Source organism: Culex pipiens, chromosome 2 (genome assembly GCF_016801865.2).
Source record: "Culex pipiens pallens isolate TS chromosome 2, TS_CPP_V2, whole genome shotgun sequence".
Taxonomy (NCBI): Eukaryota; Metazoa; Arthropoda; class Insecta; order Diptera; family Culicidae; genus Culex; species Culex pipiens.
The window spans coordinates 133,830,943-133,855,151 of record NC_068938.1 but is presented as its reverse complement, the minus strand read 5'-3'; the positions used below and the strand labels follow the sequence as shown (position 1 = coordinate 133,855,151).

Sequence of the window (24,209 nt, the reverse complement as noted above, 5' to 3'; positions counted from 1 at the left end):
CAGGAAAAAAATATTCCCCGAAAAACACTATATGTTCCTGTACACCGGGTTTCACCAAGGAACCTGGAACCGGTCTCAAAGTGGCCGCATCGGTCCAGAATTGGTCTTGAGTATCATGAATAAGTTTGATTTCGAAAATTCTGTACTAGGATACTCATACCGGCAGGAAAAAAATATTCCCCGAACAACACCATATGTTCCCGTACTCCGGGTTTCAACGGGGAACCTGAAACCGGTTCCAAAGTGGCCAGATCGTTCCAGAATTGTTCTTGAGTATCATGAATAAATTTGATTTCGAAAATTCTGTACTAAGATACTCATACTGGCAGGGAAAATATATTCCCCGAACAATACCAATTCTTCCCGTACTCCACATTTCTCCGGGAACCCTGGAACCGGTTCCAAAGTGGCCACATCGGTCCAGAATTGGTCTTCAGTATCATGAATGAGTTTGATTTCGAAAATTATGTACTTAGATACTCATACTGGCAGGGAAAATATATTCCCCGAACAACACCAATTCTTCCCGTACTCCGGATTTCTCCGGGGACCCTGGAACCGGTTCCAAAGTGGCCACATCGGTCCAGAATTGGTCTTCAGTATCATGAATGAGTTTGATTTCGAAAATTATGTACTAGGATAGTCATACTGGTAGGAAAAAAAATATTCCACGAATAATCTCTTCTCTTCCCGTACTCCGGGTTATACCAGGGAACCTGGAACCGGTCCCAAAGTGGCCAGATCGTTCCAAGAGTGGTCTTGAGCATCATGGATGAGTTTGATTTCGAAAATTCTATACTAGGATACTCATACCGGCAGGAAAAATATATTCCCCGAAAAACACTATATGTTCCCATACACCGGGTTTCAGCGAGGAACCTGGAACCGGTCTCAAAGTGGCCGCATCGGTCCAGAATTGTTCTTGAGTATCATGAATAAGTTTACACTTTCACTGTGATATGAATCTAATAAATATTATCACATAATATTTCAATCTTCTGTCAAGACAAATCGTATGAAACGAGTTGAAAAAAAGTTTCTTTATTGGTTCGCCCATAACTTAGAGTAAATGGCTCTATTTTGACTTTTCATACAAGGAACATCATTTGGACATCTGTCCCTATCTTTGGCTTTCTGAATTTTGAAAATCCGCCCTCAAGGAGCGAAGATATAGCTGATCAAAATCGACTTCCGACTTTTTTGAAAAAAAGTTGTTTCATTGATTCTTACATAACTTAGGGTAAATGCATCTTTTTTTGACTTTTCAAATAAGGAAAATTATCTAGACATCTGTCCGCATCTTTTGCATTTTGAATTTTGAAAATCCGTCCAAGGGGAGCCGAGATACAGCTTGTCAAAGTTGGACTTCCGACTTTTTTCGCGAGCTTGGTAGTCCGCGGGATAATTTTCTTCATGGGAGTTTAAGTGTTATTATCAAATTTTATAATTTGGTGCTTTGCCTCTGTCGAAAATTTGACAGCTATAAATGATGATTTCATGAAAATATTTGTGAAATATTTAATAAATATATAGTTTTAGGAAGGACTTCAAAATTCTTAGGATTACAAATCTTTGCGATCTAGTTAATGGGTTTATCAAAAATTAAAAAGAATGTAATGTTCCGGTCATAAATGAATTTATAAATGAAATTCAATGAATCGATTAGGCCAATGCAAATATTTTTCAAAGTTTTTTTCCCTCGGCTCTGAACGGGGCGAGGGGGGGGGGAGGGGCAAAAATATAATAATAATCAAAATTGGAACAACAAGCCATATTTTCAACATTTGAAAAAAGTGTTTAAAAGTGCATTTTACACTAATTCTGTTGTTTTCCAATCATTAGTTTTCCAAAAATGTAAGATTAAACAAAAACAAATTTCGCAACAAAAAAACTTTTTGCGGTATGTACAGTACAACGAATTTATTTCAAAAATTCAATAGATTTTCGAATAAACCCAAACATGCTGAAAATGAATCTAAACAAAAGAGAATGCGTTTTAAATTCAGTTCAGCTGATTACACTTAAATTTCCATTGAAATTTTGAAGTTTTTTGTTTTTTTTTGCCTCCTGATTTTTTGGGCCGATTTTTAGATACCAGCCTTAAATAAAATACAATGAAAACAAAATAAATTTACTTAACCTCAATTATCAATGTTTTTTTTTTTAACTGATTAGGGTAATTCTCTACCAACTCACGCGAAATCGGGAAAGGTTGGCCCGACCCCTTTTCGATTTGCGTGAAACTTTGCCCTAAGGGGTAAGTTTTGTCCGTTTTTTGAAAAAAAAAACACGAAATTTTAAAATGATTTTTTTTGTTCTAAATGAAAAAATGACCCTTCTGGGTCAATGTAGATTTGAAAAGTACATTAAATTTCCCTTAAAATGAGATGTTCAAATTTTTTTTACAGTTGAGTAACGGAAAATGGAAGAATTATTAAAACTTTTTGGTGTTTTTTTTTTTCCGATGAAAAATACGTTTTTTCGGAATTCTGAGTACGCCATTAAATCGGGCGTACAATTTTACATAAAAGTGCTTATGACACCAAATTTCCATCTGATTACCTTTTCAGGCTGCAAATTATTGAAAAACACCTCTTTTTTCGCATGTTCAAAAATTATAGGGGTAGTACCGCCCCTCCGTCACGAGATATCAAAAAATGGACCTCGGATTCGTGATCAGGAACAAAAGATACTCCTTAGGACAAACTTTCACGCAATTCGAAGAGGGGTCGGGGCAACTGCTGTGTGAGTTGGCGGAGAATTACCCATTAACAAAAAAATACAAGGAGCTGCTGAAGACCATCAAAACAGGCAAATTTAATTTGAACAATTTTGATTCTGGCATAAATGTCATCAAGTTTTTTTTTGAGTTTTTTAAAGTATTTGACGTATTATTCTGATTTTTAAATTTCGGAAATGTAGTAGCGATCCCAGAAGGACCCGGTGGCATTTTCGAGGCGAGATTTGTCTGATCACGCCTTCCGTCGGACGGGGAAGTAAATTTTGACCCCGGTCTAACATAGAGTTTAGGTCGTCCAGGTGTAGGAGTCGTCTCCCTGGGTCCTGTCTCGGTAGAGTCGCTGATAGGCAGTTGGACTCACAATCCAAAGGTCGTCAGTTCGAATCCCGGGGTGGATGGAAGTTTAGGTGTAAAATGAGGTTTGCAATTGCCTCAACAATCAAGCGGACACCTAGTTTCGAGTAGGATTCTCGCAATCGAGAACGCCAAGGCATTGCTGTAGAGCGAACAATTTGATTTGATTTTTGAAAATTTACAGGTTTTATGAAAAAAAAAGACCGTTTTGCTCTCTATTTGTTACGAGGAATTTAAATAATTAAAAGCAGATTGCTAGAAATTATAAAAGTAGAAAGAAAAAAATATAAAAAGGTTGTTCAAAAGGGTTCAAAATAAGATACAAAAAAAATCTAGTTTCTCAGAAACTATAATACTTTTTATTTTGACAGACATGACAAAGTAATTGTTATTTTTAAAATACAACTTTCATTATTCAGATTCAGGCAATGCATTTTCAACCTTCAAGAAGCAAGAATCCTGCCCACAAACTATTCTACCGGCTAGTCTTGAATAAATCATCGTTCGCTCACTTCGTAACTTAAACGCTTCAAACTTGCTTCAAAAGACCACAACTGCCGCGCATACACTATGCGGAAAGTAGTGCATCTGCGTAGACAACGCTGTTGTCGTTGCTGGATAAACTTTTAATTAAAATTTAAAACAAGCGCTCGTCTTGTGTAGACGGGTTTTTGCCTTCCTCACCTTACTGAGGAAAGGCTATAAAATCACTCGAAAAACGAACTTCTTAAATAGGCCTTGTAGACCCACCTTCACGTATACATATCGACTCAGAATCAAATTCTGAGCAAATGTCTGTGCGTGTGGATGGACGTAGAATTTTTTTCTCACTCACTTTTCTCGGAACTGGCTCAACCGATTTTGTCCGGATCTGTGTCGTTAGATCCGTCTTCAGGTCCCCTGAGTCTTTTTTGAATATCATTAAGTTTAGTTAAGTACTTCAAAAGTTATGCTAAAAAAACGATTTTAGTTAAAGTTCAGAAGATTGTAAAAAGGGTGGTTTTTGTAAGAAAACTGGTCATGCTATATATTTTTAGAAAGGTATTTGAAAGACCTTTAAAATGAGCCTAAAACATCAAAGATCTGATAACCCTATCAAAAGTTATTAGCACTTAAGTGTTATTTATGCACTTTTCGGAGGCCGGATCCCAGATATTTCTATCATAACGGTTTCCGGGTCTGGCATGTGACCCATCATTAGTTAGATAACTAAAAGGCCTTTCAAATGAGCCTAAAACATCAAAGATCTGATAACCCTATCAAAAGTTATGAGCACTTAAGTGTTATTTCTACGTTTTTTGGAAGCCAAATCTCAGATAATTTGATGAAAATAATTTTCGGATGCACAATGCGACCCATCGTTGGATGAGAAATCGAAAGACCTCTTTGCAAAGAAACAAAAACTAAGTAGATACATATTTTCTCATTTATTTTCATTTTTTATAAATATGACTTTCTCCACCCGTGGTCACATGAAATTTCCTCCTGCTGCCTCAAGTTCATCATCGTTTAAGATCTCGCGTATTTTGTAGTCTGGAAGACAATGTTGTATCTACCGCGGCAGGATCTTCGATTGCCGATCTGCAACGGATCGTCCCGGGATAGGAAGTTGTTCCGTCGGTCGTATTGGAAAGTCGATCAGGAACGGACCAGACCGACGATGACGCTGCCGCCGCCATCACTCTTGTTTAGTTTGACCAAAGACACTACAAAGAAACTGGTTAGAAATTATTCAAGTAACTGTAACAAAAATTACCTTTTAGCCTTTTTTTCACACAAAACTTGATCGTCCACTTGAAATTTGATAAAATTAAAAAAATAAATATGTTTTGTTTGGAATTGCTTTTGACAGATGACATTGTGAAGAATGCAAAACAGGAGATGGATTCTGCATTTTTGCAGGAACACTCAAATTGAGAATTGATCAAACGTCAAAATAACCTCTCACTACACACTGACCAAAAATCAAGAGTTCGTTTTCCTACATTTTCAAGCAAATTTTAGAGTTCAAGTCGAGCATTTTAGCTCGAGCCTCGATTCGATTTGGCTCGCGTTCAAGCCTTAATCGACTCGATGCTAGAGCCAAAATTCTCACTAGGTCAATGTTCAAGTACTAAACCAAAAAAAGGTTATGGTTGAACTGAAAAAATCGTATGTAAAAGTGATATAACGAATTCAGTGAATCGTAATTCTTGGTAAGGGTGATTTTATTGCAAAAAATAAAAAAAAATGTCAAGACAACATTTACGATAGATCAACTATGGTTCCCTTGGAACGAGGTTTCAAGTAAAATACTTTATGTCAAGATCGGCCGTGGAATCAATTTTTCAAAATTGATTTAAAAAGCTAATTTAAACCTATTGTGGTCATAAAAAGTGCCATTGTGCTGATAAAAAAACGATTCTCGTTGTAAACAAGAATATCACTAATTTTAGTACAATTTTAGGATTCAAAATAGATCCTATGTTTTGTTACATGAATAATTGTGGTGAGGGAGAAGGGATGTCCAATGTGTTCAAAAAATGACATCCTTTTCCCTCTCCAATAGAGTTATCTACGTGCGCAGGTAGGTGACAGGTGACTCACCACACATAACCTATCGGACGCCTAGAAATGAGCAGAAACACAGGGTCGTTAAAGTGGATTGCTTTGCTGTTTACGTGCGCAAGTATTGCGTATACGTACATGAAAAAGATTGAGGTTAAATTTTGTACCGGCCAGCAAAACAAATGGTGTGCCCTATTGTAAACCATAAATGTGAGGAAGGCACCAACCACCTAAAGGTGGATTAAGTAACGTTTTTTCTGTTGAAACCTTTTCGGAAAAGTTGTTTTCAAAGTGCGGAGATACAGGATGACGGTGTATGCACAAGTTGCATTTAACTATGAGGTCACGAATAACGAGTGGAAATTATACAACCAAACTGGCTAATTTTGTTTTGGTGCCTTGTGTGTCACCAAGAGAAGAATGGATTCTTCAAAATTTAGAGTTGAAAGATTTACTTCAGACGAGCAAACTTATTTTATTACGTCATATGAGGCTTATGCTATGTCAAATCTATCATGAACTGAACACTTATGAAATGGTAACGCTGGTGGTGCTTTATGGACGGTCACAACACAACTAATGATTGTCTTTCTTATAAAACCTATCAAATTCAACCAAATACACGTGCAAACACACTCCTCTCTCCATGCTCTACATTCCCAGCAGCACCTTCAACGAGGCAATATTCATCTCGGCTTGCTTGCAAATTTTGCTCTCCGGCAGCTCGGACGGCTCGTGCGACAGCATCCGAACGCACTCGGAAGCGTTGAACCACGAGTCCTCGAGGGCACTCCGGACGGCGGGATTTTTGGTCTCGACACCCCGCCGTCCGAACTCGGCCAGGGCAGCGTGCAGCTCGAAGCGGGTCGTTCCGATGACGCGGGCCTCAGCTGAAATTTGAGAGTGTTGATTAGATTGATTGATGGCTTGACTTGACACCCACTTTAACGCCTCTTACCGGGACAAACCTTCTGGAACAGAGCAATCAACTCCTGGCAGATTTTGATCTTATTCATCAGTGACTCTTCCGGGATTCTCTTGATGGCGTCCGGACTTCCACCGCCGATGATTTGCGACAGCAAAATCTTGACATCCACGATGTAGTGATGATTTGGGGACAACCAACGCGAGTAGTGCTGAATGTACTTGTTGCAGTGCTGCTCGTTGGTCTTCTCCATGGCCTCAAAATCCATCTTACAGCGATTCACAATATTGAGAATCTTCGGGGTCTCTACTGATCCCTGGCACTTGTTGCAAACCCACTTTCCTTCACTCCAGCTCTTCTCATTCTCCGGCATCAGCATCCCGCCACAGTTCAACTCCTTGTTGAACCCGGAACATTTCATCGCACTAAAGTACGTTCCAAACTCGCTCGGATCCGAACATCTCACGCACGTACACTGGAACAACTTGGTCTGCTTCAGGTGCTCCAATCGACTCCCGGTGTTCCAAAGAACATCCGAGTAGCAAATGCTCAACCTTTCACCACTGGCGATCGGATTCGGCGCCCAAAACACGATCTCACCCTTGTCGGTGAAGCTCTTGGACAGGTTCGGCCGGCACGAGTGCTCGATCATCGACGCGTTGTTGTAGACCGCAACCGACGGCGGTTCCGTCAGCGGAACCTCGTGGCCGTTAACCTGCAGAATGCCGATGATTCGCAAAATCTCGTCCTCGGTCCACTTGTTTTCGCACTTGAAGAACCTGCAACGATGCAACGAATTAAGATCCACGACGCGTCTCCACTGACACCCCCCTTACCGTGGAATCAGCTTGGCCACCCCCTCGCGGTCGTTCCGCCACTGTTCGGTGCCGCGGCGCTGCTCCTCGTGCGATTCCAGCTTGATTAATGCCTGCCATTTGGCCGGATTCCGCTCGGCCAGCAGCAGACAACGGAGCGGAATCAGGCACTGGTACACCGGATGGGGGACGTAGAAGTGCTGCATTGACATCTGAAAGTTTAAACAGCCAGAACTAATGTTATTACCGGTGGCGGCAGCACTCTGTATGGGATCTGTATGGTTTGTTCAGACGTTGCACTGAGTAGAGTGAGAAGATTCAAAATGGCCCATGTATTAAAACACTCAGGGTTATACAAAAAAAATGGAAGTGTGAAAAGAGTTCAGCCATACAATTGATTTTTTGTCTATTGTCTGTTGTCTGTTGTCTGTTGTCTGTTGTCTGTTGTCTGTTGTCTGTTGTCTGTTGTCTGTTGTCTGTTGTCTGTTGTCTGTTGTCTGTTGTCTGTTGTCTGTTGTCTGTTGTCTGTTGTCTGTTGTCTGTTGTCTGTTGTCTGTTGTCTGTTGTCTGTTGTCTGTTGTCTGTTGTCTGTTGTCTGTTGTCTGTTGTCTGTTGTCTGTTGTCTGTTGTCTGTTGTCTGTTGTCTGTTGTCTGTTGTCTGTTGTCTGTTGTCTGTTGTCTGTTGTCTGTTGTCTGTTGTCTGTTGTCTGTTGTCTGTTGTCTGTTGTCTGTTGTCTGTTGTCTGTTGTCTGTTGTCTGTTGTCTGTTGTCTGTTGTCTGTTGTCTGTTGTCTGTTGTCTGTTGTCTGTTGTCTGTTGTCTGTTGTCTGTTGTCTGTTGTCTGTTGTCTGTTGTCTGTTGTCTGTTGTCTGTTGTCTGTTGTCTGTTGTCTGTTGTCTGTTGTCTGTTGTCTGTTGTCTGTTGTCTGTTGTCTGTTGTCTGTTGTCTGTTGTCTGTTGTCTGTTGTCTGTTGTCTGTTGTCTGTTGTCTGTTGTCTGTTGTCTGTTGTCTGTTGTCTGTTGTCTGTTGTCTGTTGTCTGTTGTCTGTTGTCTGTTGTCTGTTGTCTGTTGTCTGTTGTCTGTTGTCTGTTGTCTGTTGTCTGTTGTCTGATGTCTTTGTTTTGTTTTTTTTTCTCTTTAGTTTTTTGATTTGATCAAATTGCTTCTACTGAATGTACCTATATCGAAGGCCACTGACCACCGGCCCCTGCCACACGTGTGCGTCCACCAAGTTCTGGCATGCGATTCTAATCAATTTCAGTGTTATTGCGTGCGTGAGTGTGTGTTTGTGGGCCACAAATTTGCATGCTAACTTGCACTGCCCAGCTCTCCTGGCACAGATTACCCCGTTGATGGGCTGTGAATAATGTGCCTTCCGGAGCGAATAACAATCCGAAGACAGTCCACACGTGACGGAATCCGGAATCCACCACCCGACTCAACCCAATCGCTTACCTTGCTGCCACGGGCGATGGTGAATTTGCATTCCGCCTGGTGACCGGGACGGTCTTGACATTCACGCCGGCAAACCGGCCAACCGCACCGTTCGCACTCCAGGAACTTCTTCTCGACCAATCCCTGCGAGGGAAGAGAGAGAGGGGAAGGAAGCGAGGAAACATTTTGATTAGTGAGTTTGGCGAGCAGTGAATGGAAACGGAATTATCTGTGGAACCGTGTAACGGATTGAAGGACATTAGGCGGAGCCTGCAATCTGAAATTGATGGTAATATATGTACTAGCTGGTTGGAGCAAATCATGGGGTTGATTCATGGATTAGTCTTCCAGTGGTTGTTTTAGTTTAAATTTATCGATTCTACTGATCCGTCCAGTTATGCAGCCCAGACTCGATTATCCGAAGTTCTTGGAAAAGTTTCACTTCGTATAAGCGAATCTTCAGATAATAGAATCACGAATTAAATTTTCTCTACACAAAATTGTTGATTCATCGGCAATGGAAGGTTTAGAAATACCAAACAAATTGTATTATATGGATTCATACAAAATTCAACTATTCATCCCTTGGGCCACAAATAATTCCATAAATCCATTTCGAATTTTATACCCCGACCATTTCGTTTCGTCATCATTGATCAATTCGAACCCACGCGCCAAAAAAGAAACTCACTTGGAGACATCCCACGCAGACGGGGGCCGTAATTTGGGCTGGACCCTGGACCAGGGGCGATTCCTTCAGCACGACTTCACCGGCTTTGATGTCCTTTGTGGCCACCAAGTAGCGTCCGAACCGTTCGTCACTGCAAATCTGCCGGGAGGGAAAAAAACGTAAATAAATACACGGGAAAACATGGCCAAAAGACACACACACAACAGCTGCTAGTGATCTCAAATGAAAAGTCACACACACACGTAAGAGAGAGAGGAAAATGTTAGCAAGACATCATGAGGTGAAAAGCAAGGTAGGAGATCTCCCCAAGAACGTCACTTGGCTTGGCGTATTCGTAGGTATGTACGTAGGTCGTAAAGATAGAGCTGTCGTAAAAAAATTCACCAAAGCATAAAATTATCACCACCGTTACAGCTGCGAAGGCCCACCAGTAGCTGCATTGGTGATCTTGTGATGTATGCTACTGTTGCAGTTGGGATGATCGCAAATTATAATCAAGAAATCTGTGTTTTACCCGTCGGATAAAGAATCAATATGACCCAAAGTATAACATTAGCATTTTTATTAATTTTGAAACGAAAAAGTTGTGTTTGACATTAAAGGAGACGCATGGTAACTCAAAAAATAATAATTTGTAATGTCTGATTTAATGATTTTTGATTGCTTATAAGCAATCAGCGTCGTCGCTTGTGTACTATCTTCTGACACGTCTGCTGTAAAAAGATAGGAGGAAGATAACACAAAAGCGACATCATATTTTTCAAAATTTTCTCTTCTGTAGCTGCCATGCGTCTCCATCAATTTCAAACATGTAATGAAAATCCCACATTTTCATTACATATTTGAAATTGATGGAGACGCATGGTAGATAGCGATACCATGAGAAGCCTTGTTTAGTATGATCAAGCATAGTTTTTTTAATTTTTTAAACCATACATTTCAGCTAAAATCACTTTAAAAATCGTCAGAATTTACACTGAAAACAATGGATAATTTTATTCATTTCCATTGAAACGTAAATTTTACTTTTTTTAATCCTCAAAATAACTTAGGAGAAGTTACCATACAGGGATCCGATCCAAATCCCGTCAAAATTGCTTTTATTCTCTATTCAAACAAATAATCATGCAAAATTTTGTATGTAAACTTGCTTGCTCACTTGCTACTAATCTGTTTACTAATATTTGGAAATTTTTGATTGGTTTCGGGTAGAACAGACACAGAGTAACAAAAATAGTGCATTGATATACAAATTTCAAGCTTTTAATTTCTCTAAAACTTGCTGTCTAGGTTCGCCCCAAATGACGGTCTCAAATTTGCTAAATAGAGATTACTATTTAACCGTCAATTATTTCCAAAGAAAATTGATCATCACTCTAAAATGCTCTGTACTTAGTGGAATCTGACGATTTTTCGCACAAAAATGAATCTAAATCTATGAGCAATTCTCCACCAAAACCGAAAATTGATTTTATTTATATTTTTTGACCTGGTAAAATGGTAAGTAAATATTCGAAAATTTGTAACTTTTGAAGGAATTTTGTAATCGGTTTGGTGTCTTGGGTAATGTTGTAGGTATTAATGAGAGCTATTCAGAAAATAATAGCCACCTAAACAAATTACGATTTTTTATTATTTTTTTCACAATATTGAATTTTTTGCAAATTTCCCAAACTCCGTATTTACCTATTTATTTTTAATTTTGATATGTTTTGGGGGATAAAAAACCGCAACTTTTGAGCCATTGAAAAGTTTTAGATATTGACTTTGGACTTCATTCCTTAAAATATTTTATTCGAAGAGTTCAGAAAATGTCCACGTTTGGCGAAAAAGTGTGATCCCTGCTAAACTTTTCACCGACTTGACATGAGAGAACTTACCGATGGAACTTTAAAAAAAATCCACCAAAGTCGTATGTTTACCAATACAACTTAGACCTCTAGTTGCTGATATACAGCGGATATAGGAAAAAGAAACGAATAAATTAAAAATAAAATACGGGAATGATAGGGGAAATATACCCATTTTAATCACTCTAAGCCGTTCGACCAATTCTCATCACTTTTGCGTTTTCCGCTATTAAATCAACATTTTCAGCTGTATCAACAATGGAGCGTTGCTTGCTCACCTTTATTTGAGCTATTTATTACTTTGGAACAGTCAAAAACGCTTTATGAAAGCTGTAATTAATGATCAAAGTGCTGATAGGCCTCTAAAATTCTTTGTGTAAATATGGGTATTCGGCGCCGTCGCTCCGTGCCATACTTTCATACACTTAGGAGCCCAGGGCGGCGAAGTCCTTGTAGATAAAAAGGAAGACACTAGTGGTTGGTACTAGCAATGGTGGCCGACAGCTATAAAGTCAACTTCGTTTTTTTCGTGCTGATAGGCCGATAATAGAAATAGGCTGAGATAGTTCCCCTGAATTGATTTTTTGTAAAAAAAGGTAATTAAATAAGATGGTTTTTTAATGCTGATGCTCTTATTTATTCACATTTTTGACGAAAATACCTTATATCGCTGTAAAAGCACGAAAACTAAAACACTTTTTGCCCCTATTTTGGGGATAATGCTCCTAGCACACGACCTTCTTTGTGCATATTTTAGGCCTACCTTCTGATTGGTTGAAATCTCGAAGCACGTGGCGAATTTTATTGACGTACGGTTCAGCCCCAGCTCGTAAAAGTGAAGAGTGATTTTATTATTACATTATTTCTAATTTAAGGGGGAAAAGTGAATTATTCTTGCCTATCAAAATGAAGACAATGACACCACGAATCATTCTCAAGTGGCAAACTCCTGCCCGATTTGGTGAAATGCTTAATTTCGTTGAATTACGGTTGATAGACCCAAAATAGGTACTAGACCCAAAATAGGGACAAATACCCTAGCACGACAAGATTGGAACTTCTTACATATGAAAAGGGACAACAATTTTCGGAGCTGTTTGGTTTTTATTAAATATCTCAGGATTTAAATCGAATTTTGGGGATCTGTGATGATCAAAAGATGAGGCATTGTGAGCTGCACAAAATGGCGTTCTTAACTCAATTTGGCCCAAAATGCACTCATAACTTTACAAAGATGAAGGAAATTGTTTCCAAAATGGTACTATTCTAAACAACTTGTAGAAAGAATTTTGAAAAAATGCTGTAAACGAAGCAAAATATATATCGCCTAACAAAACTTCATGGCAATGGAGGAAGTCGTCCTTAGGAAATTTGAAGCTGCAATTCTCTGAAATTTTGTGATATTTATTCCATCATCGTCGTACATTGCTACATCCTTTGATCATTACCAGTCCAACAAAATTTTACAACTCAATTGGTTCATATTTGTAGTAAACATTTGCCGTCTTCGGTAAAGTTCTAAATGAAAAGACAATTCAAAACAAATTGGTTTCCGTAAACTGGGGCGAATCGGGACAGCAGTTTTTAAATTAGGCATTTTAATTAAGTTTTATAATTATCCTACTGGTTTACCAGCCTGGATAATGCGTTAAAGCATTTTTCGATTGCAAATTTTATTTTACATCAAAAATAAAGTCAAACAAATTGTTCAACTTTTTCCCTATTTGATAAAATAAAGTTTTCTACAAATTGGCAACACTGTCAAATGAAAAGATCATAATTATCAAAAGATGGCATTTTTATCCAAAAACAAACCAAAAATTGTTATTTGGCACAGTTCATTTTTTGTGTGAATAGTCTACATGAAAAAATAGGTATTTTTTAAAGCGTAAAAAATTACGGATTGTGAATATTTTAACATCCTTTTTGAATGGATAGCAGCGAAATTGTATAAAGGTTTTGCCTTCCTCACTGAGGTAAGGCTATAATCCTGCTCGAAAAATGAACTTTTGAAAAACAGCTCATAGACCTATATTCATGTATACCTATCGACTCAGAATCGAAAACTGAACAAATGTCTGTGTGTGTGTGTGTATGTGTGTGCGTATTCCCCTTGGTACTCAAAATTCTTGCCAAGTTTTCTCGGCACTGGCTGATCCGATTTGAGTCAAACAAGTTGCATTCGATCCGGTTTGGTGCCCCATACTGCACTATTGAATTTTTTGAAGATCCGATAAGTAGTTCAAAAGTTACGTATAAAAAAGTGTCAGAGTTGCGAATCAGGTGCTGGAATTTTGATGCCGGATCTCACTTATCTATATTAAAACTATGTCCGGATCTATCATCCGACCCATCGTTGGTTAGGTAATCGAAAGACCTTTCCAATGAGTCCAAAACATTGAAGATCTGGCAACCCTGTATCAAGTTATGACCACTTAAGTGATATTTATGTACTTTGTTGAAGCCGGATCTCACTTAAATGTATGTAAACTATGTTCGGATCCATCATCCGACCCATCGTTGGTTAGGTTATCAAAAAACCTTTCCAATGAGACTAAAACATTGAAGATCTGGCAACCCTGTCTCGAGATATGACCACTTAAGTGAAATTTATGTACTTTTTCGAAGCCGGAACTCACTTAAATGTATGTAAACTATGTCCGGATCCATCATCCGACCCATCGTTGGTTAGCTTATCAAAAAACCTTTCCAATGAGTCCAAAACATTGAAGATCTGGCAACCCTGTCTCGAGATATGACCACTTAAGTGAAATTTATGTACTTTTTTGAAGCCGGATCTCACTTAAATGTATGTAAACTATGTCCAGATCCATCATCCGACCCATCGTTAGTTAGCTTATCAAAAAACCTTTCCAATGAGTCCAAAACATTGAAGATCTGGCAACCCTGTCTCGAGATATGACCACTTAAGTGAAATTTATGTACTTTTTTGAAGCCGGATCTCACTTAAATGTATGTAAACTATGTCCGGATCCATTATCCGACCCATCGTTGGTTAGCTTATCAAAAAAACTTTCCAATGAGTCCAAAACATTGAAGATCTGGCAACCCTGTCTCGAGATATGACCACTTAAGTGAAATTTATGTACTTTTTGAAGCCGGATCTCACTTAAATGTATGTAAGTGATGTCCGGATCCATCATCCGACCCATCGTTGGTTAGGTTATCAAAAAACCTTTCCAATGAGTCCAAAACATTGAAGATCTGGCAACCCTGTCTCGAGATATGACCACTTAAGTGAAATTTATGTACTTTTTTGAAGCCGGATCTCACTTAAATGTATGTAAGTGATGTCCGGATCCATCATCCGACCCATCGTTGGTTAGGTTATCAAAAAACCTTTCCAATGAGTCCAAAACATTGAAGATATGGCAACCCTGTCTCGAGATATGACCACTTAAGTGAAATTTATGTACTTTTTTGAAGCCGGATCTCACTTAAATGTATGTAAGTGATGTCCGGATCCATCATCCGACCCATCGTTAGTTAGCTTATCAAAAAACCTTTCCAATGAGTCCAAAACATTGAAGATCTGGCAACCCTGTCTCGAGATATGACCACTTAAGTGAAATTTATGTACTTTTTGAAGCCGGATCTCACTTAAATGTATGTAAGTGATGTCCGGATCCATCATCCGACCCATCGTTGGTTAGCTTATCAAAAAACCTTTCCAATGAGTCCAAAACATTGAAGATCTGGCAACCCTGTCTCGAGATATGACCACTTAAGTGAAATTTATGTACTTTTTGAAGCCGGATCTCACTTAAATGTATGTAAACTATGTCCGGATCCATCATCCGACCCATCGTTGGTTAGCTTATCAAAAAACCTTTCCAATGAGTCCAAAACATTGAAGATCTGGCAACCCTGTCTCGAGATATGACCACTTAAGTGAAATTTATGTACTTTTTTGAAGCCGGATCTCACTTAAATGTATGTAAGTGATGTCCGGATCCATCATCCGACCCATCGTTAGTTAGCTTATCAAAAAACCTTTCCAATGAGTCCAAAACATTGAAGATCTGGCAACCCTGTCTCGAGATATGACCACTTAAGTGAAATTTATGTACTTTTTGAAGCCGGATCTCACTTAAATGTATGTAAACTATGTCCGGATCCATCATCCGACCCATCGTTGGTTAGGTTATCAAAAAACCTTTCCAATGAGACTAAAACATTGAAGATCTGGCAACCCTGTCTCGAGATATGACCACTTAAGTGATATTTATGTACTTTTTGAAGCCGGATCTCACTTAAATGTATGTAAGTGATGTCCGGATGCATCATCCGACCCATCGTTGGTTAGCTTATCAAAAAACCTTTCCAATGAGTCCGAAACATTGAAGATCTGGCAACCCTGTCTCGAGATATGACCACTTAAGTGAAATTTATGTACTTTTTTGAAGCCGGATCTTACTTAAATGTATGTAAACTATGTCCGGATCCATCATCCGACCCATCGTTGGTTAGCTTATCAAAAAACCTTTCCAATGAGTCCAAAACATTGAAGATCTGGCAACCCTGTCTTAAGTTATGACCACATAAGTGATATTTATGTACTTTTTTGAAGCCGGATCTTACTTAAATGTATGTAAACTATGTCCGGATCCATCATCCGACCCATCGTTGGTTAGGTTTGAAGATCTGGAAACGCTCAGTCTCAAGTTATGACCACTTAAGTGACATTTGTGTATTTTTTTTATTGAGAAATATATGGAATTGGTGTCCAAACCCATCATATCACCAAATATTGGTAAAAAGTGAGGAAGGCGTCAACCACATAGGTGGATTAAGTTAGTTTTTATGTACGAACTAATGATGCAAAATTTATTTTTTGGTCGTAGAAATGTTTCATCCAAATCAAACAGTAAAAAAAACTAACTTAATCCACCTATGTGGTTGATGCCTTCCTCACTTTTTACCAAGAATGGGTAATATGAGTGGTTTGGACACCTATTTTTTTAGATCCAGAAAAATAAGTACACGCAGAAAAATATTTTGTAGAATCAGCCTGTACTAGGTTTGATTCAACAAAATTTTTGTTGAATATAATCAACGCCGATTTTGCGTTGAAACAAACCTCGATTTTCTCAATTTCACAAAAACCCACCCACCCACCCACATTTTCAAACTAACAAAACGTTTTGTTGATTCAAATATGCCTTATTTTTCTGTGTGTACACAGATGTAACTTAAGTGGTCATAACTCGAGACAGGGTTGCCTGATCTTCAATGTTGTGGACTCGTTGGAAAGGTCTCTCGATTACCTAACCAACGTTGGGTCGCGTGATGGATCCGGACATCGTTTACATGCATATAAATGAGATCCGGATATATGTGAAAACACATTTTTATACATAACTTTTGAACTAGTTATCGAAACTTCAAACAATTCAATAGCGATGTATGGGAACCTATACCAAGTCGATTGCAACTGGTTTGGTCAAAGTCGGTTCAGCCAGTGCTGAGAAAACTCAGTGAGAATTTTGGTCACATACATACATACACACACACATACATTTGTTCAGTTTTCGATTCTGAGTCGATATGTATACATGAAGGTGGGTCTTCGAGCTTTTAATAAAAAGTTCATTTTTAGAGCAGGATTATAGCCTTACCTCAGTAAGGAAGGCAAAATATTGTCGGATGTTTCAGAGAATTGCTCCATTCAAAAGTACTAACATACTTTCTGAAACCTTTTGATTTAACCTTTGAAGACAAGCATTGTTAATTCTTTGCCAACAATTTAAAAGGCCAATTATCTATCTAGAGATTTGTTTTCTTGTTTCATGGGTCGATTGGGTATTATTTTTTTTAATATTTGTAATATATTAAAAATATTTTCTGGAAATGACATGAATTAATTTTGTAAGTAAGGCGAGAATATAGAATAAATTAGTAACTTTGCCGAACATCCCTAAATACCCCGTAAAACACTATATTACAACGGGAGACCGAGAGCCGCTAGAAGATGAAGCCGGCTCGATTCTAGAATGTTCTTGAGAGCCTCCGAAGACCAAACCGAAATAATAATAAATTTGCTTGTGCAAAAGAAGAAAAAACAACACGTGCAAACACAAAGAAGCAGCCGGGCGCACATACTTTGAATGGGTGGCAAACATTTTTATGACTCTTCCAGTCCTGCTTTTGATGGTCAACGCTGCAGTAGTACATGGCACTACAGCCGGAACATCGCTTCGTGGCCGGTTCGTTGCAGACCGGACAAATTCTTCCTGTCGGCGAGGCCGCCACCGCCACCGTCGTTGCAGGTTCCTTGCCGTCCTGAACCATTTCGTCTTCACTTCTTCACAGCTCACTACAATTTACACTCGGCAAGCAAGTTATTACACCCTGGGCAGATAATCTCCCTTGAAATATCGCTGGGATCGCTTCTTCCGTTGGCGGTTTCTCGATTTACGACACGGTCGTTTCGATTTAGCACACTCCGAGCGAAAAAAAAAGCGCTCTTTATCACTCCGAAAAACTGCGATGAAAATGTCAACCGCCGAAAAAACTGACTGACCTATTTATTCCAAATTCGGAATTCGAACCGTTCTTCACACGTTTTTGTGCGAGCTCTAACTTTGTGCACACGATCACTTCAAATGAGCTCGCTTCCCTGCTGCTGAGACGGTCGCGTGGAAAATCGGCGGAAAACCGAGAAAATTAAGCCGGTTCACGAATACACGGACAACGTGAGCACCAATACAGCTTAGAAACGTGCGATCTAGAAAGTTTTCATGCACGTTCGGTGCTAGAATTTTCACGAGAAGTCCGGGGGTGTGGTTATAAAGAACGTAACATTACGAAAACGTTCAATAACATTTGCGTCATTTATTGGAATGCCTCGCTCCTCTTTACGGGGCTCATGTTTTTCCTCTTCGGGTGGCCAACGACTGATATCAGCAGTTTACTCTACAAAACACACACGCGAGTGGTTTAATTTTGGATCAAAATACACACATTCAGCTGGCTCAGAAGTGGCGGCACGAGCCGCAGGCGTTAAGGTGTTGCACCTAACATAACTCGGTAATTTGTTGTCGCGGTAGCGACGCAGGGATGAAGTTACGGTTATAAATCACAGATTCTTAAAAATATATACATGAATTTGGTCCATACAAGATTTTAAAGATATGTTTTGTTAAACGCGGTGTACACATTAAAAGTTTTTTCTTTGTGAAAAAGAACATGAATCAATATTACCAATATATCAATGTAATACTTTGGTAAATTTTGCCTTCGAAACGAATGGGAAACTACGTTGAGTTTTGTAGTAACTTCGTTGACACTACAAATTTGACCAATACCTCCAATAAATTTTCGATGCAAATTTACCGGAGGGTAGGGTAGTCATCAATGAGACACTTTTGGTTTCCAACTTTCAACGATTTTTCTATTTTTTTCATCAGCATGTTTAAATGAGCTTTCTGTTGCATTTTCTTTCTTTTAATGTGTTCTAACATTGACCAAAATATGAGATCGATCTGACGTCTACAGCCAGAGTTATTCAACTGTCTCATTGTAGACGCACTTGGCAGGAACAATGAGACAGCTGGGGAACAATGAGACACTCTACGAAAATCAATACTTTTCTAGTAAAACATCATGTTTTTGTATTGTTCCATTGCAGGTGACTTGCCTTGGACATTTTAGAGCAATTTTGCAAACATAAAACTTTAATTAACAAAAGTTATACTAAAAAGTATTTAAATTTTGTAAAATCCATATATTTATACCAAATAACTATGTATTTTTGCTTAAATGAAGTTAAAACTCTCTAAATATGCCAAAAATCACTTTCAATTCATGTTTTGAAAGATTTCCATAGAATTTGAAAAGTTTAATGAAGAAAAATCGAAGTGTCTCATTGTTACCCATGGGCTGAAATGAGTGGGGAACAATGAGACAGCCCTGGATTCTGGGTATATTCTAAATTTTGGCCAAACCTAATGAAGGGACATTGTAGCCCAACTCAATCCCTATAGAACGGCGAAAGAAATTTGAAGAAATATTAGTTTTGGTGTAAATGGCAGCTTACGAGCGAAAATGTATTTATTGTCCATAATTTACTTTTACACCCCAGAATCAAACATTTATGAATTACTTTTCTAGGGAGCGTCCATAACCAAAGCCACTATTATGGCAGACGTGTATCCAGTAGACACACCTTTCCCCCAAATATGAGCCTGATTGGTTGCAACTACGACTTGTGAGAGCCATTTTATCATTGTTCCCCGTGTCTCATTGAAGACTACTCTACCCTATTCTAGCTTTCTTTAAAATTGCCCCAAAATCAAAAATGGAAGAACTGCGACTACTGAATAAAAATCTTTTCTTTGTTCTTAAGGATTGAAACTTGAGTATTTAATTTAAAATCTATTTATTACCCCAACATAATTTTTGCAATTTAATCGTGAATCTATTTACATTTCCTGCGACAAAACGGCCTACTTTTCAAAAATAACAAAATGGAAAATTATTACCTTTGAATACACAGCAAAAAATCCGATGGTAAAATCGCATGCACATCCCCTTCGTCAAAAAAGACACATAATATTACACACTGCGTGTACAATTTTTGTAAACACAAAAAAAAAGTTGCAACCCACGGGATTTAAACCCACCACCAACAGTAAGGACTGGTGTATTAGCCGCTCGGCCTTCAGACCGATGAAGAATGGAAAGGATAAACGCATATATGAGCTTGCCGTTTCGGTCAAGTAGGTTTCCCATACTTTTGGGCTACATATTTCAGAGTGTAATATTACATAAAATTTCATAAAATAATGCAAAATTTATTTTACACCCTGATGAACTTTTTTGGAAAATGAACCCATGAGTAAAGTACTCTCGGTAATTTCGGGTTTTATCCTCTCCGTCCGTTCACAGTACCATTTTACTACCAAACCGTACTCTTTATCCTCTCGTATGCCGATGCCCAATTCTGGGTGTAGATTACTACATTTTTTGCTATATACCAATTCTGAAAAGTTCTACTTTTGAGCTCTGAAATGGATGCTGATGATCATGCTCAAATGGATGCTGAAAAGTTGAACTTTTTAACACTAGTATCGAAAAGTATTATTTTTCAAAATTATTTTGTTTTGAACGGTGAATTCACTTAATACATGGATGTTTGACATAAATTCCATTCAAAAATCATTTTTCGGAATTGCAAAAAAAAAATGTTAGCAACTCGATGCAAAACTAGATATTTTCAGCGCTCGTCGTATTTATGAAACTCGGTAAACATCATTGGATCAATGAACGACTCGTTGCAACTTGTTGCATATACTCCTATTTCAGCACTTATTTTGAAATGCCTCGTTTAAAAACTCTGTATTTTTTTAATTTTTTTATTTTTTTCAGAAGCTAGATAAGACCATACTTTCTTCGGGAAAATTTTAGAGGACATTCAGGCCAGTGCTGAAAATGTAAGGGGTCATGCACGAAAATCGGCGACGCTGACACGAATTTTTCATCTCCATTCACCAAATCACAAAACCGTGACATAAACAACCCTGACTGACGGACGAGGCCGACAACGGCCCGAAAACGGCCCGACGGCTCGACAAAACGGCTCGAATTCCGACGGTTTGTCCGACGGAATTCGGGCCCTTTTCGTGCGTATATGCAACACTTTGTCCGACGATCGTCGAAATCGACGTTTGAGAAAATCGACGTTGACGGGCCGTTGTCGGGCCGTTGTCGGGCCGTTTTCGGGCGCCATTGTTATTTAGATTGTCCTGCCACTGTCGGGTGCTCTTGTTTCGGATTTTTTGGTTGATTTGATGCAACTAAAAGAAATTTCATAAGCAAACTCGTACTGTTTATTATTCTTGTCAAGGTATACACAATTGTTGTTCACATTTAAGCCAATTCCAATATATTTCAGCAGGGCTTTTGTGTTTCTTGGTGTTCACTTGCCGGGCTCGGAACTCGTCTTTGGTTCGTTCTCAGCGGCCGTTGTTGGTCCCATGTGGCAGAGCCAGCATTTTTTCATTTTTATCTGAAACAGGTTCATTTTACTGAAGTGGCATGAAAGGCATAATCTGAATGTACCTCTTTCATTTATATGTCTGGTAAGTCCCGCCATGCTCCTGATTGTGGACACAATTTTCACTTTGTAGCTTTTTTCACCATTTTTTCACTGGACTTGGAATCCGCAATAAAACGTATCTGTCATTATTTTTTTCAACGCCTGCTGAGAATTTAGCACGCACTAGATGTCACCTCTCTGACATTCGATCAAAACGCACGACAAACGCTCGAAAATGGCAGGACTCAATCGACATCGAGCAGATAACGCTTCGAATCGCACGACCGCGGGACTGCAGTCCCCTGACAGACGGACCGGGCCGACAACGACCCGAAAACCGCCGGACGGCTCGACAAAACGGCCCGAATTCCGTCGGTTTGTCCGACGGAATTCGGGCCCTTTTCGTGCGTATATGCAACACTTTGTCCGACGATCGTCGAAATCGACGTTTGAGAAAATCGACGTTGACGGGCCGTCGTCGGGCCGTTTTCGGGCGCCTTTGTTATTTAGAATGTCCTGCCATTATCTGACGTACATATTTCGGCTTTTTTGATTTTGTAATGGAAAAAGGTTTTTTGCCTTCCTCACTGAGGTAAGGCTATAATCCTGCTCTAAAAATGAACTTTGTATAAAAACGTCGTAGACCCACCTTCATGTATACATATCGACTCAGAATCGAAAACTGAACAAATGTCTGTGTGTATGTGTGTGTGTATGTGTGTGTGTATGTGTGTGTGTATGTGTGTGTGTATGTGTGTGTGTATGTATGTATGTGACCAACAAACTAGCTCATGTTTCTCGGCACTGGCTGAACCGATTTGACTCGAACTTGTTGCATTCGACTTGGTTTAGGGTCCCATAGATCGAGTTTTATAAAGATTGAAGTTTCGATAAGTAGTTCAAAAGTTATGTATAAAAATGTGTTTTCACATATATCTGGATCTCACTTAAATGTATGTAAACAATGTCCGGATCCACCATCCAACCCATCGTTGGATAGGTTATCAAAAGACCTTTCCAATGAGTCCAAAACATTGAAGATCTGGCAACCCTGTCTCGAGATATGGTCACTTAAGTGATATTTATATAGTTTTTTGTAGCCGGATCTCACTTAAATGAATGTAAACTATGTCCGGATCCATCATTCGACCCATCGTTGGTTAGGTAATCAAAAGACCTTTCCAACGAGCCCAAAACATTGAAGATCTGGCAACCCTGTCTCGAGATATGGCCACTTAAGTGATATTTATGCACTTTTTGGAAGCCGGATCTCACTTAAATGTATGTAAACTATGTCCACCATCCAACCCATCGTTGGATAGGTTATCAAAAGACCTTTCCAACGAGTCCAAAACATTGAAGATCTGGCAACCCTGTCTCGAGATATGGTCACTTAAGTGATATTTATATAGTTTTTTGTAGCCGGATCTCACTTAAATGAATGTAAACTATGTCCGGATCCATCATTCGACCCATCGTTGGTTAGGTAATCAAAAGACCTTTCCAAGCAGTCTAAAACATTGAAGATCTGGCAACCCTGTCTCGAGATATGGCCATTTAAGTGATATTTATGTACTTTTTTGAAGCCGGATCTCACTTAAATGTATGTAAACTATGTCCGGATCCACCATCCGACCCATCGTTGGATAGGTTATCAAAAGACCTTACCAACGAGCCAAAAACATTGAAGATCTAGCAACCCTGTCTCGAGATATGGCCATTTAAGTGACATTTATGTACTTTTTTGAAGCCGGATCTCACTTAAATGTATGTAAACTATGTCCGGATCCACCATCCAACCCATCGTTGGATAGGTTATCAAAAGACCTTTCCAACGAGTCCAAAACATTGAAGATCTGGCAACCCTGTCTCGAGATATGGTCACTTAAGTGATATTTATGTAGTTTTTTTGTAGCCGGATCTCACTTAAATGTATGTAAACTATGTCCGGATCCACCATCCGACCTACAAGTCCAAAACATTGAAGATCTGGCAACCCTGTCTCGAGATATGGCCATTTAAGTGATATTTATGTACTTTTTTATTCCGGATCTAAAAAATAGATGCAATTAGTGTACAACCCCATCAAATCAGTCATTGTTGGTAATGAGTGAGGAAGGCTCCAACCACATAGGTGGATTAAGTTAGTTTTTTATTTAGGTATTTAAAAGCGTTTTATTTTTATTGAACTCTCTCTGATTATTTATAATAACAAGACACTTGAATCGACACTGGTTTCTTGGTGGACAACGTGAAATAGAAATCAAAGCCTGAAAAATGAAATTGACAGAAAATTAGACACAAATAGATGGTTGATTTGAAAAATTCTTACCCAGTGTACCGGCTGATGGTTCTTTGTTTTTCGTTGATGGCCACTTGGGTTGTGCGGTTCTGCGTCAAATCACAAATCTTGACCATATTTTCCAAGCACCGTGAATTCCTTCTGCTGGCAAAACTTCATTGCCCTTTAAAAAATGTTTAATCACACTGTAGCCACCCACTAATCAGCAGAAATTTCACTAATTTTACTAAAAAATTATGAATTTTCACAAGTGAAAAAATGGGCTTGAACAAATTGAACTGTCATCAAATTACGACGCCTACTATTATAAACAAGAACTGCAAATGTCGCCTTTGACATTCGATCAAAACGCTCGACAAACGCTCGAAAATGGCAGGACTCAATCGATTTCGAGTAGATAACGCTTCGAATCGCACGACCGCGGGACTTCAGTCTATCAGGGTCTATCAGGGAAACCCGACTCAGTCGTGAGTGCCCTAGCTCACTGAGCAG

The 24,209-nt window shown here is 39.0% G+C and overlaps 1 protein-coding gene across 1 annotated transcript; it reads right to left on the bottom strand.

Annotated features, from left to right (window-relative positions):
• Positions 1 to 6,095: 6,095 nt before the first annotated feature.
• On the bottom strand, positions 6,096 to 18,039 carry LOC120425232 (SET domain-containing protein SmydA-8). The gene is made up of 6 exons (XM_039589667.2): positions 17,479 to 18,039; positions 9,506 to 9,643; positions 8,836 to 8,958; positions 7,403 to 7,593; positions 6,600 to 7,345; positions 6,096 to 6,531 (listed from the first exon to the last, which is right to left on the bottom strand). Exons 1-6 carry the CDS (start codon positions 17,665 to 17,667, stop codon positions 6,293 to 6,295), a joined length of 1,626 nt encoding a protein of 541 aa, XP_039445601.1. The 5' UTR covers positions 17,668 to 18,039; the 3' UTR covers positions 6,096 to 6,292.
• Positions 18,040 to 24,209: the final 6,170 nt, after the last annotated feature.

Bases quoted from the DNA above. Each gene is read 5' to 3' on its own strand.
- LOC120425232 (XM_039589667.2), bottom strand. From the start codon at position 17,667: ATGGTTCAGGACGGCAAGGAACCTGCAACGACGGTGGCGGTGGCGGCC. The intron at 9,644-17,478 runs GTATGTGCGCCC...CCCTCCCGGCAG, and splicing joins ATGTTTGCCACCCATTCAAA to ATTTGCAGTGACGAACGGTT. The intron at 6,532-6,599 runs GTAAGAGGCGTT...CTCAAATTTCAG, and splicing joins GTTCCAGAAGGTTTGTCCCG to CTGAGGCCCGCGTCATCGGA.